Source organism: Saccopteryx bilineata, chromosome 1 (genome assembly GCF_036850765.1).
Source record: "Saccopteryx bilineata isolate mSacBil1 chromosome 1, mSacBil1_pri_phased_curated, whole genome shotgun sequence".
NCBI classification, from domain to species: domain Eukaryota; kingdom Metazoa; phylum Chordata; class Mammalia; order Chiroptera; family Emballonuridae; genus Saccopteryx; species Saccopteryx bilineata.
In genome coordinates, this window is record NC_089490.1 from 12,445,871 (window position 1) to 12,459,823 (window position 13,953).

The window sequence follows — 13,953 nt, forward strand, 5'->3', positions numbered from 1 at the left end:
GCCTGGTCAAGGCACATATGGGAGTTGATGCTTCCAGCTCCTCTCTCTCTCTCTCTCTCTCTCTCTCTCTCTCCCTCTCCTCTCTAAAATGAATAAATAAAAAATAATAAAAAAATAAAAAAACAAGCTAAAAAAAAAGAAAGTCAGTCTGTTTATCACATTTGCACCCACTATAGAAAAAAAAAAAAAAAAGACTGGGAGAGAAGGGCAAACCGAGTGTAACAGAACTTAAATTCACCGAGTGGTGCCCTCCAAGACAGGCTGACCAGACAGACAGACACACTCTCTTTGTGGGAGGGAAGAGCAAAAAGCTTTTCAAAGTTTGAGTATTTATTAGAAGTTTTAAATAAAGAGAACTACGATTCTAATTTCACATCTTGGCTATGTTTTGACACTGGAGATGCCACTAAGAGTATGGCAACAAGCTCCTGTCCCAAGCCAGGGATCGATCGGTGCCCCCCCAGCCCCACCCCCAGATTTTAAGACCCTTACTTCCCAACTAAACAACACAATTGGCCAACGAAGCCAGCTGAGAACTAGCAAACCCCAACGGGACAGTCTGAGCGAGCCAGTGCACCGGGAAGCTGCTCTAGTAAACGTTAAGCATTCGGCCGTGTCCCTTCTCAGCCAAAAGACGGCCTGCCACCCCCCGGCGGAGACATATTCAGTATTTCTGAGCATGCTCAAGGTGCACTTACAATGCTGTGACATTACAAAGACAAGCGGACACCTGGGTTTTCTCTGTGTACTTTCAGGAACTTGGCGTGGTTGCCAGGGTGGGGACAGGCCTGCACAGCTGCCCTCGCGAGGACAGTGTCCAGGTGGCGCTGTCAGCCAGGTCTGCACGGGAGCGAGGCGTTGGTGGCGGTAAGTAGCATTATGGAAAAAACTCCAAAACCAGCAGGGTAGGTACAGTGCTCGATGCTCCGTTCCAGTTTTTAGAGAGTGATCCCGAGAACCCAGTTCAAATCCTTATTGTCAACACGCAGGGAGGGATTCAATTTCCGTCCCTGCTCCTCTGGATCTGAGTTGAGGCCAGCTTGCTCCTGGCTCGGAAACAAAAAAGAGAATCGGTTTCTTCGCGGTTTTTGCGTGGAGTGGGACCAGCGTGGAGAGGGGAGGAGAGGGCCGGTCCTGGGGCGCCAGGCCGGCGGCTGTGCTCATCTGTCCCTGCAGTGTTGGCGGCTGAGCAGGGAGGACAGGGGCAGGACGGGTCTGACCACCAGCCTCAGGCGAAAAACGTGAACCGTGAGGTGCTCCATTTCAGAAACGCCCAAAATTAAAAAAAACACAAAACCTTAAAAACATTTAAACAGTTAAACTCCTCTTCTAAAAGTCATTCATTTACATATTATAGGCCCAGTATATAATGTGTAGATAAATGTGCCCTGCGAAGCAAGGGGCCAGCCTACGGGACTGTATGCACACTATAGCGCAAACGCTTGAAAGGTTTTGTCTCGGATTGGTATCTTTTAATAAAAAAAATTTTTAAATCAAAGAAAAACGTCTGGCCAGAGCTAGGCTGAGGCAGACAGGAATACTGCAGAATCCAAGGCAGAGGGAAGGCTGCTGCCCCTTAGAGAACTGCAGGGTGTGGCCGGGGAGGGACAGCTCATGCACCCAAATACGTACAAATGCCACCCCCACTCCCAGCAGAAAGAGAAGAAGCCCATCAGGTAAGACCTGCAGCAGCCCCGTCAGTGACCCGGCCGTGCTGTAGACATGCCTGTTTCAGGGGGGAGGCCGGGAGGAGAGGCAAGGGGAGGGGGAGGGGAGGGTTGCACTTCAGTCCGGTTTCCCATTTCCGTCCTCCTCGGGGCTCCAGTCATCTGATGTCGGACGTGGAGCTCTGCGCAGAGACTGCGTACGTGGTGGCCACGACCGGGGTGCCGTTGTTGGCGGAGTAGCCTTGCCTCAGCGTCTCAAAATACGAGGCCTGCACGGGCTTGTGGCTCTGCAGCACTCGGATGGCCTCCTCGATCGTAAACCACTCCCTCTTCCTCCCTGCGGGGCAGAGGGAGAGATCAGGACACGGGGAAGCCACAGACGGCCTTGAATCTTCTGACGTTTGAGAAAACATAGACTGAACACGAAGTCATGGTTGTCAACCTTTTCAAAATACGTATTATATACATTCTCTTTCATATAAGAGTAACACAAGCACGCTTTCTACACTTCAAATACTGCACAAATGCCTAACGCAGAAAACAGGCACGAAGTCTGAGAACTGCAGAGTGGACGGCCAGCACACAACAGGTCTCCTGACCAAGCCGGCCAGCAGCGCCCCTGCGTGCAGGCTGCTCCACTGGCTCAGAGGAACCAGAAGCCTGGCCAGCGTCCCACCCCTGCAAAAATCAAGCTCCCAAGAGTACTACGATGGCTGGCTTGTAATCAGTTATTTATTTTAAAAAATTTATATGGGCCCTGGCCGGTTGGCTCAGTGGTAGAGCGTCAGCCTGGCGTGCAGAAGACCCGGGTTCAATTCCCAGCCAGGGCGCACAGGAGAAGCGCCCGTCTGCTTCTCCACCCCTCCCACTCTCCTTCCTCTCTGTCTCTCTCTTCCCCTCCCGCAGCCAAGGCTCCATTGGCCTGGGCGCTGAGGATGGCTCTGTGGCCTCTGCCTCAGGCGCTAGAATGGCTCTGGTTGCAACAGAGTGACGCTCTGGAGGGGCAGAGCATCGCCCCCTGGTGGGCGTGCCGGGTGGATCCTGGTCAGGTGCATGCAGGAGTCTGTCTGACTGCCTCCCCATTTCCAACTTTGGAAAAATACAAAAAAAAAAAAAAAATATATATATATATATATATATATATATATATATATGAGTGATATATCCCTGTAATAGAAAAAACTTTTTAAAAAAGAAAGAAAAACCCTCAACACAATCACTATTAATATTTGTTTTTCTTTTTAAATGTGCGTCACACGCCACTGAACTGGCTCTGTCCACTGTCCTCTCTCAATGGCCCTGCTCAGCCCCTGCGGACTCGGGCCTTTGGCTTCTTTTATGGAGTCAAATCCATCTCCTATTTGGTCTTCATCGTCTTCTTTTTTATTTCTGTATTTTTAAATTTTTCCATTGACTTGAGGGGGGGGGGGAGAAGGACCAACTCGTTTCACTCACCTGTTCCATTCAGTTGTGCACACACTGGCTGATTCTTGTAGGCGCCCTGACCGGGAATCAAACCCACGACCCTGGCGTGCTGGGATGACTCTGCCCACGGAACCACCTGGCCAGGGCCTATTTGGTTTCCTTAATGCATGTTTTAAAATCCTTTATTATTTCCTGACCTGTGGTGGTGCAGTGGATAAAGTGTCAACCTAGAATGCTGAAGTTGTGGGTTCGAAACCCTGGGCTTGTCTGCTCAAGGCACATATGGGAGTTGATGGTTCCTGCTCCTCCCCTCCTTCTTTCTCTCTCTCTCTCAAATCAGTAAGTAAAATCTTTAAAAAAAAATAAAACCCTTTTATTATTTTACCTTTTATAATAAAAGATCATTGCTTAAAAGTGTGAAAATGGGGGAAAGTATAACATAATTACCCATAACCTTGTAACCTAAAACTGGCTTCTTCACTATGCCAGTGCCTCTGCTCTGCTTTCGTCCTATTCAGAAAGATGCTGTGTTTGGACACCTGTAGCTGAACCATGCTGTAAGGTGCTCCAGCTCCTGAGAGGCTTGGCCAGGGCGCCGTGGTCAGGACGCGGAGGCCAACACCAACGCGCTCGGCTCCATCACTGGTTCTAACGAGCTGTGCAGCTCAGGGCAAGTTATAACATGGAGGTAATAAATAGTCCCTATCTCACAAGTCTGTTGTGAGGATTACTATGTAAAGTATTTGAACAATACCTGGTACACAGAATGTGCTACAAGAGTTTGCTTATTATTGTTTCTTTTTTACTTTACACTGCCCTTTTTTTTTTAATTCAGTGAAAGGAGGGAGGCAGAAACAGATTCCCACAGGTACCCTGACCAGGATCTATGTGGCAAGCCCACTAGGGGGCGATACCCATCTGGGGGCCCTTGCTCCGTTGCTCAGCAACTGAGCTATTTTTAGTGCCTGAGGCAGAGGCCACAGAGCCATCCTCAGTGCCCTGTGGCCAACTCACTCCAATCAAGCCATGGCTGTGGGAGGGGAGGAGGAGAGAGAGAGAGAGAGAGAGAGAGAGAGAAAGAGAGAGAAGCAAGAGGGAGAAGGAGTGGAGAAGCAGATGGGCGCTTCTCCTGTGTGTCCTGACTGGGAACAAACCCAGGACTTCCACGTGCTGGGCCGATGCTCTACCACAGAGCTAACGGGCCAGGGCCATTCACACTAATTCTTAAGCATTCTTCTATGCTATAAAAAATATAACATTTAATAAAAACATATTATAACATCTAGCATGATGTACTGTCATTCCTTTAACCATTTCCCTGTCACTGAACATCAGTATCCTGCCATCTCAATAATCCTGCTACAATTTAAAAAAATCTTCATCTCTGTCTTTTCTAACCTCTCAGGGCAGATCCCTAGAACTGGGATTGTATGAATAAAACACCTGCACTATGAAGGGCTCGTGACGTACAGCGTTAACTGTGCTCTGAGACCACACAGCCAGGTCCTGCGTGCCAGAGCACTGGCGGCACGCCCCCGCCAGCACTGCCCCTCCTGGGAACTGCCAATGCTGTAGGTGAAAACCAGTCTCACTTTTTGTTTTCATTTCAAACTACCCTGCTTTTTTCACTCACTGACACTATTTTGTAAGCACTTTCCCACGGTGACAGCTCACACTCCATCAGAGGAATGCACCCAGATCACTGCTCATTCACGGAGTTACAGTGAAGACCTGATTTTTCACCTGAAGAAGGTTCGTCTGAAGGAAGGCTTGCAGCCTTACTCCCCGTATTTCAGATGACTTCATCAGGATTAATTCTCAGAGGTGGGAGCACAGGTGAGAGTTTTGGGCATTAACAGAGCGATGGGAGCTTAGATTTCTACCATAATGTGCGGCTCCAGCCGCCAGTGCGCTGAGGACAGGGCCAGCCACACGGCTCCATCTCCCTTTCCGACCCCGGCCCCAGCTGGCCAGGGGTCTGCTTTCAGTGACCCTCACTGAACCCGTTCTCCTACGCACGCTGGTCTTACCCAACGCAAGGCCGTGAGAACGGCAGGGCCTGGCACAGAGCGGGCACTCCCAGTGAAGGGGAGCCTTCGGCAAGTGCTTTCTTTATTTGCCAGTTCACAACATAAATTATCCGTATGCTTTTCTAGAATATATTTTTATTCAGAGGTTAAAAATTAACCACAAACCAACCACAAATCACCTCAGATTTTAGTTCTAAAGACATACATCCAAAGTGATCTTCGAGAGTGAAGAGAATGGCTCTTTAGGACACTAGGTGACTCGAGGAGTGACAGGAATGAAACTGGAAACCACTCCCACCACTCCCCACCTATTAAGTGACTCTGGTCCGACCTGTGGTCTCCGGGAGAGTGCCAGTCAGTGCCCCATGCGGCTGCCAGGGCCACCTCCCCCCCGGGTCAGGGGCTGGCAGTGGGCCCGGAGGACCCAATCTGATTTTGGAACAGCTCTTACTTTTAGGGGCGTTTCTATTTGGTCACCATGTACCCAACCTCAGCTTCCTTTTAAACACTTCAAAATACTGACTTTCTGAAGTTCCAAAGTGGACAAGCTTCTTTCACTGGGTACACCCTCCTATCAGGCTGTCGTTTCTGGTTCTGAGTGCAACTGGTGCCGTGGCCCGAGCTGGCTGTGGGCCCTGGAGCACCCGGGGCAACTTACCAATGTTAACCGAGTCCTCCCAGTCCTCCAGCACCTCCGTGACGATGAGCACGTACACGTACGTCCTGTGCTTCCTCTCCTGGTTCTGCGGGCACAGGGGGCGGAGGGAGTCACTCCTCAGAGCCCAGAGTGCTCAAGGGAAGCGCACTCCTACACAGGTGACCAGAGCGGGGACGCGGGGTTCCTTGTACCTTCTCCTGTCCCACAACCAAGCACGGAGTCGTCCAGGGGCCGGTCTGAGACGCACCACACTTGCATTTGGGGTGAGCTCTCTGGCTGGGTTTCTAAAGCTCTCCTATCTTTTCCTTCCCCTTCCCCTTCCCCTACGTGCAACTTCAGGGACACGCTGTGAGCAGGAAAAGGCACCCAGTCAATTTACGGAGCTGGGCACCAGGAAGCGAGGAGACTGGGGTGGGCCTCCCCAGGGCCAGCCAGGCAGGCGATGGCCTGCTCACTTCACCCAGCTTTGTTCCCTGACTTCTCCCTGCGTCCTGCGTCCTCAGAATCTCTGCCCCAGCCAACTTCCTTGTTTCTCCCTCTTTCGCTAGAGCTATTTACGTTCTGTTTTGCCTGTCTTCTCTATACTTCCCTACCCTTCCTCACATCTGAGGAGGAAAGGAGAGAGGCAGGGATGGGATAAATAACGCTTACAAACAACAGTCTAGCTTTCTGGGGGAGGTGAAGCCTGAAACGGACTAAATAAATGTGTATGTCTCCCCCCAATTCCTGTGCTGAAATGCTAATCACTGAAGTGCTGGTACTAGGAGGGCGACTGGGCTGTGAGGGCTGATCCTCCTGAGCGGGATCGGGGGCCTTGTGACAGAGACCTAGAGAGCAGCATCCCCTTCCCCAAGAGAGGATGCCGGAGACTCAGCTGGGTCCAGGAAGCAGGGCCTCAACCAGACCCTGAGGCTGCTGCCCTTGAATTTCCTGCCTCCACAATTGTGAAAGACCCATTTCTAGTGTTGAAAACCACCCAGCTGCTGGTATTTTGGGATAGCCTCTTGAATGGACCAAGACAAAGATACATGTGGTTATTACGCTACCCAGCACACCAAAGATTTTAACAGGCTTACCTCAAAAATCCCGACTAATCTTCCCAATGTCCCTTTGACTCCAGCCTGAAAAGTGAGGGGAAAAAATTGAACACATTGATATTGTTTACGTTGCCGCCTCCTCCTAAATCTTCCGAGGAGAAACACGAGGACCCCGCCTGGTGAGGGTCCTCGGGCTTCCTGCCTGTCACCGGCTGAGACAAGCAGGGTGTGCAGGGGTGAGCTTGGGTGGGGGGAGGTTCTCTTAGGCGCTCTCCCCACTGAAAGCTGGCCAAACAGCCAAACAGCAGAGAATCCAGGCCATGAATGACTTCACTCACTGATTCATTCATTCAACAAACATACACTGAATGCCTCGGTCGAGCCGACAGCACTGTGGGTGCCAGAGAGACAGTGCACAGGCTGGAGCAAAAGGCGAGAACCTGCCCGACTTGTTCCTGGATGCCCACGGGCAGCGCCAGGCAGAGCTGGCACCCCACAGGAGCTCAGCCAAACTGAAGCCCACAGACGTGAACCTGGCAATGCCGCCCACAACAGGTATCGACGGAGATGTACAGAACGCTGTGGCAACAGTGACAAGGAGCGTGACCGCTTCCCACAGTGGTTAGGCACCTGAGTCTACCCTCTATCTGCCTCTGGCCTTTGGTAATTTTTTCTTTTAGATCTGTGTTTTTCTGATGCATTACAGGTTAATTTTTTCAGTCTATTCCGATTTACTATTAAAAAAACACAACTGTATCCAGGCTGGAGTTCTCTCATCTCTATAGTCTGTTTTTTATTTTTATTTCTAACTATTCTTTACATAGCTACCTATTTCTATTACATATGCCTTTGTTTCTGTATTCTGTCCTTCTAAAATAGAAGTTATGGCTCTGGCCAGTTTGCTCCGTGGGTAGAGCGTTGGCCCAGCATGCGGAGGTCCCAGGTTCGATGCTGGCTTGTAGCTCAAGGTCGCCGGCTTGAGTAAGGGGTCACTGGCTCAGCTGGAGCCGCCCCCATCAAGGCACCTATGAGAAGCAATCAATGAACAACTAAGGTGCCACAACAAAGAATTGATGCTTCTCATCTCTCTCCCTTCCTGTCTGTCCCCCTACCCCTCTCTTGCTAAAAACAAAAAAGAAAAAGAAAAAAAAATTCAGTTCTTTAAAGCCATAGTGCTGAAAAAGAAAGATTTCTCATAGGCTAAGGTCTCCCGAGACAGGTCCACCATAACCACTACATTTTTTCATAATTTCCACCCGTGCTGCTCTCGCCTCCCGGCCGCTCCATCGCTGCCACGAGCACCCGCACGGGGCTTCCTTCTCACATGACTCTCACACGTACGCTGGGGTCCGTGTCAGCGCTACATTTCACAGATATCTGGCTCAGACACTGGGGGAAAACATTTTTTTTGGTAATTTGTGTGTGTGTGTGTGTGTGTGTATGTGATCTTGTGATTGTGAGGGGCAGGACACAAGCATTAATGAGAAGCTGACTCAATATATATATATTTTTTTTTCCCCTTCAGAGAGAGAGGAACACAGATCTGCTGTTCCACCCACTCACACATTCATCGGTGGATTCTTGTCTGCTCCTTGACCAGGATCAAGCCTGCAACCTTGGCATATTGGGAAGATGCTCTAACCAACTGAGTACCCAGTCAGGGGATTAGATCTGATTCAGGCGCATGTAAGGTGGTCCAGCCAGGGTGACGGTTTAAACCTATTCTCAAAATCACTTGAAAGCAGTTATAATTCCAATCAAAAGCCCTAATGCTTCCTTGAACTTCAAAATATACAATACTAAATCTAGCTAACAAAAACTAAGGTGAACAACTGCCTATTTTTTGAAAATGAAAAAGTTACAAATGTGTCCTTTCCCTTTTAGGGTGTTTTACTGAAGTTGGAAGTGTTTACGGGAGACTTCAGTGCCCCCCCCCCCCCCCCCCCCCCCGTCCCTCTGGTAGACCGCCCCCTGCAGTGGGCACCTGAGGCCCGGGCAGAGGCACGCCCCAGGCAGGCCTCTGCACCTGCCGCTGGAGTGACCCCCGCCCCCCCGTCCCTCTAGCAGACCGCCCCCTGCAGTGGGCACCTGAGGCCCGGGCAGAGGCACGCCCCAGGCAGGCCTCTGCACCTGCCGCTGGAGTGACCCCCCCCACCTCAAAGAACCCGACTTTGCTGTTAGTGTGGGCGGCACAAAGTGGGCCATCACCTTCTGAAAGTAAGCTCTCACTCTAAGGTGGGCATTCTGGCAGACACTGCCGCTGCCCAGCCCATGGGCACTCACTCCCCTCTGCCCTGCTCCCAGGAAGGTCCAGAACCTGTCAGCTGAGAGCAGGGCACACCTGGCGGGGGCACTGGGAATTCTGCTCCCCGCTGCAGGCACGGGCTCAGGGGGGCTGCGTGACCCAGTTCTGGACAAACGGTTCCTGAGACAAGTCTCCTGGGGGCTTCCAGGAACAATTTCCCACCATGATACAAAGCACCGCACAAAGAGAAACCCTACACTCCCCTGCTTGTCAAGCGGGGACCTGAAACGTGGAGCTGCTACCATCATCTTGTGATCGTGAGGGGCAGGCCACGGGTACTGATGAGAAGCTGACTCAAACCCGGCCACGGCCACGCTGCTGCTGCTGAAGCAACATGAGAACGGCCAGCCTCTCTCTTCTTACGTGAGAAGGTGACCCGGTGCTGCGGGAGCCACAGTGGGTCAGGGGCCCTGGTTCTCATATCGGAGAGTGTCCTGCCACTGCCCTGGATTGAAAAGGCAGCCCCGTGAGGAGACTGGGGACCCGAAAACAAAACTTCTACACACTCAAGGGAGCTTGAGTACAAAAGCTTCCTCCATTAAAGCAACAGTCCAGGCCCAGAAGGAGCTCAGGGGAGAGACTCTAACAGCAGTCCGTGTGAGGAAACCCACAGACAGAACACAGGGTGTTCAATGCATGTGACTACCTGGTCCCTGCCAAATGCAGAAACCACAGAAGGGAAGAATCACAATGCAGACAGGTGAAAGACGAGAGGCCAGCAGTAAGTCCAGTGGAATCCCTTCCCGGGGTATTGTTTGTTTGTGTTTTAAATGAAATATTTAAAACATTAAAAAGTAAAGAAAATAACAAACATTCAGGTCACCACTAGCCAGCTTTGTCAAATGGTAATCAATCATTTTGTTGTCTTTATTTTTCCTTTTTTAAGAAATGAAACTGTACAACTGAAATCCCTTCTGTATTCTGCACCCCTGCCAAAGGCAACTAACTCACTTGAATTTGGTGTTTATCATTCTCTTGAATTTTTAAAAATAATTTTACAACTTAGGTATATATCCACCATTAATGGTATATAGTCTTTTCTGCATGTTTCTCTATTCAGTGAAAAAAAAAAAAAAGAATTATACCTTCTGCAACTTCCCCTTAATATGTTTCTGAGTTTTAGCTACACTGATACATATAGTTCTAATTCATTTATTTTGGTTGCTGAACAGTAATCTATTTTAGGAATTTACCACAATTTGTTGATCCATTCACTTGTTGGTAAACATTTAGTCCTGCTATTACAAAAAAATGCTACCAATCACAAAAACTCACTTATATTCTTATTGTCTACCACTTGTGGGAGTGCAATATCTATACTAAAAGTCAAATTTCTGAATCACTGGGAAAAAGTCCCTTCCATGTCCCCACATATTAAGTTGGCTCCCTGCAATAGAGCAACTGCAGAGATGGCTGCAATTTGACACCTTTCCCGGTATCCACATTCTCTGAACTATAATTTTATACCCTGGCTGGCTGGCTCAGTGGACAGAGCGTCAGCCTGGGCACACAGGAGAAGCGACCATCTACTTCTTTCCCCCTTCTCTCCTTCTTCCCCTCTCAGTCAGTGGCTCAACTGGTTTGAACGTCAGCTCAGGCACTGAGGATAGCTTGGTTGGTCTGAGCATCAGCCTCAGGTACTAAAAATAGCTCAGTTAATTCAAGCATCAGCCACAGACAGAGGTTGCCTGGTGGATCCTGGTCAGGACACATATAAGAGTCTGTCTCGCCTGACCAGGCGGTGGCGCAGTGGATAGAGCGTCGGACTGGGATGCGGAAGTACCCAGGTTCGAGACTCCGAGGTCGCGCGCGGGCTCATCTGGCTTGAGCAAAGAGCTCGCCAGCTTGGACCCAAGGTCGCTGGCTCTAGCAAGGGGTTACTCGGTCTGCTGAAGGCCCACGGTCAAGGCACATGTGAGAAAGCAATCAATGAACAACTAAGAAGTCGCAACGCGCAACGAGAAACTGATGATTGATGCTTCTCATCTCTCTCTGTTCCTGTCTGTCTGTCCCTGTCTATCTCTGCCTCTGTAAAAAAAAAAAAAAAAAAAAAAAAAAAGAGTCTGTCTCTCACTATTTCCTCTCCTCTCAAAATAAAAAAAAGAAGAAATATAATTTTATAGCTCTTCCTATCACGAGATGGAATCTGTTTACCCACCCCTGTACTAGGTTGGCCGTGTGCCTTGCTTTGGTTGACAGAATGTAGAAAGATGGTGTGCTGGTCCCAAGGCCAGCCTCTGTTTTCTTTTGGAACTCCGCCATTGCCATGTGAGCTAGTCTCCTAAAGGGTGCAAGACCTGTCTCAGCTGAGGGAACGGCAAAGCAGCCCGGAGCCAGCTCGCCTCCCACCGTGAACAGGCCCAGCTAAAGTCAGCAGAGCCGCCCACTTGCCCCGAGCTGGCTGCGGACATCTGACTTGCCCAGCTGACAGAAGCTGACCCATGGGCTCGTGAGTACATCATCAATACTTACTATTTTAAGCCACAGAGTTTTCGGACAGTTCGCTGTATGATAACCAAGCACAAGGGCAGCAGTGTACAACTTCTCATCACTCTTGTTCCTTTTTAATGTTCAATGTTTGTTATCAGTCTTTTCTATTTTGGGTCATTATGATGAATGTAAAATTATATTGCATAATTTTTTTTATTCATTTTAGAGAGGAGAGAGAGACAGAGAGAGAGAAGGGGGGAGGAGCAGGAAGCATCAACTCCCATATGTGCCTTGACCAGGCAGCCTAGGGTTTCAAACTGGCGACCTCAGCATTTCCAGGATCGACAATATACTGCATAATTTTAATACTGAAATTGTGTACTTTTTCTTATGTTTAATGAACATCCAGATGTCTTCTTCCGGGAACTCATACACTTTATCTGCTTGACTGCTGACGATTTGTACTGCCTCTGTGGTAAACACCAGCTCCTGATCCGGCACCTGTGTTTCATCGTTGTTTGTGATGTCCTTTGCCAAACACGCTTTATAAGACATGGCTGATTTGACTATCTTTCTCTTGTGTGAGTTTAGTATCTTTTAAAGAAACAGATAACCTATCCCAATGGCATAAGGTTAGTTAGTCTCCTGTATTTTTTCTAATAGTTTGAGAATTTGATTTATGGTCCACCAATAAACAAATTTGGGGATTTGTTCCCAAATAGCCAGTGGTCTAGGGACTCCAGAACAGACACATGGATATCATTCTGTTTCCTCATCTAGTTGTCAATTTATGTACTAACAGCACATGGTTTTAGCTAGTGGAGCTTGTTAGTTCCTTTTCAAAAACTCTAAAGCCACTTTTAATTTTTTTTTTAATTTTTAATTTTCTGAAGCTGGAAACGGGGAGGCAGTCAGACAGACTCCCGCATGTACCCGACCGGGATCCACCCGGCACGCCAACCAGGGGGCGATGCTCTGCCCATCCATGGCATCACTCTGTTGTGACCAGAGCCACTCTAGCGCCTGGGGCAGAGGCCATGGAGCCATCCCCAGCGCCCGGGCCAACTTTGCTCCAATGGAGCCTTGGCTGCGGGAGGGGAACAGAGAGACAGAGAGGAAAGAGAGGGGGAGGGGTGGAGAAGCAGATGGGCGCCTCTCCTGTGTGCCCTGGCCGGGAATTGAACCTGGGACTTCTGCACGCCAGGCCAACGCTCTACCACTGAGCCAACCGGCCAGGGCCTAAAGCCACTTTTGTACCTTTATTCTTCCACATCAACTTCAAAGATCAGTTTTTCAGATCTCTTGAAAAATACTTTGGGATGTTTCTTTTTATTACTGAATTTTTCGATCAACTTGAGAAAATCTCCTATCTTTATAATATTGAAGTCTTCTCATCTAGGTCTAGATTACACCTCTCCATTTACTCAGGTCTTTTTTGCCTTCAATAGTTTTGTTTTGTTTTTTAAGAATTTATTTACTGATTTTACAGACAGTGGGGAGCAAGAGGTATCAACTCATAGCTGCTTCACTTAGCTGTTTCAGATTGCTGTGTGTGCCCTGACTGGGCAAGCCTGGAGTTTTGAACCGGCGACCTCAGGGTTACAAGTCGCCGCTTTATCCACTGCGCCACCACAGGGCAGGCGGTCAACGAAGTTTTATTTTAAAGATCCTGCACTGTATTAATGCGTCTGAGGCAGAGGCCATGGAGCCATCCTCAGGGCCCGGGCCAACTCTCAATGGAGCCTCAGCTGCGGGAGGGGAAGAGAGAGACAGAGAGGAAGGAGAGGGAGAGGGAATGAGAAGCAGATGGGCGCTTCTCCTGTGTGCCCTGGCTAAGAATCGAATCCAGGACTTCCACCTGCCAGGCTGATGCTCTACCGCTGAGCCAACCGGCCAGGGCCTGGTATATATATTTTAAAGTTACATATTTCCTAACTTATTACGGCTGGTATAAAGAAACATTGCTGGTTTCTTGCAACCCTTCTAAATGCTCTTACTATTTCTACTATTTGCTGTCCTGCCCCTTCGGTTTCCTAATAATGATCATACCATCTGCAAATAATGACACTTATGATTCTTCCTTTGGATCATTGTAATTTCAGTTATTTTTTTAAATGTTTATTTTACTGATTTGAGAGAGAGAGGAATAAGGAGAGTGAGAAGGAGAGAAAGGAACATCAATCTGTTCCTGTATGTGTCCTAACCAAGGATCAAACCAGCAACCTCTATGCTTTGGGATGATGCTCTAACCAAGTGAACCGTCCACCAGGACAGCATTTTATTTATTTCTGTCTTATCCCAGTAGTTGGGGCTCCAGTTCAGTATTAAATGGCAGCACAATAACAAACAATTGTCTTTTTCCTGTCTGCCATGAGAATGCTCTGAAAATCTCAAAAATATA

General features: G+C 48.9%; 1 protein-coding gene across 2 annotated transcripts in view; it reads right to left on the reverse strand.

Annotated features, from left to right (window-relative positions):
- Positions 1-312: 312 nt before the first annotated feature.
- NUDT3 (nudix hydrolase 3) overlaps positions 313-13,953 on the reverse strand; it is a 78,324-nt gene continuing 64,683 nt past the window's right edge. For both annotated transcript variants that reach the window (XM_066280056.1, XM_066280142.1), the window contains exons 3-5: positions 6,857-6,901; positions 5,781-5,865; positions 313-2,004 (exon numbers count right to left, since the gene is read on the reverse strand). In XM_066280056.1, the coding sequence (XP_066136153.1) occupies positions 1,826-2,004; positions 5,781-5,865; positions 6,857-6,901 (309 nt within the window). In that variant the 3' untranslated portion in view covers positions 313-1,825. The remainder of the gene's footprint in view (positions 2,005-5,780; positions 5,866-6,856; positions 6,902-13,953) is intronic.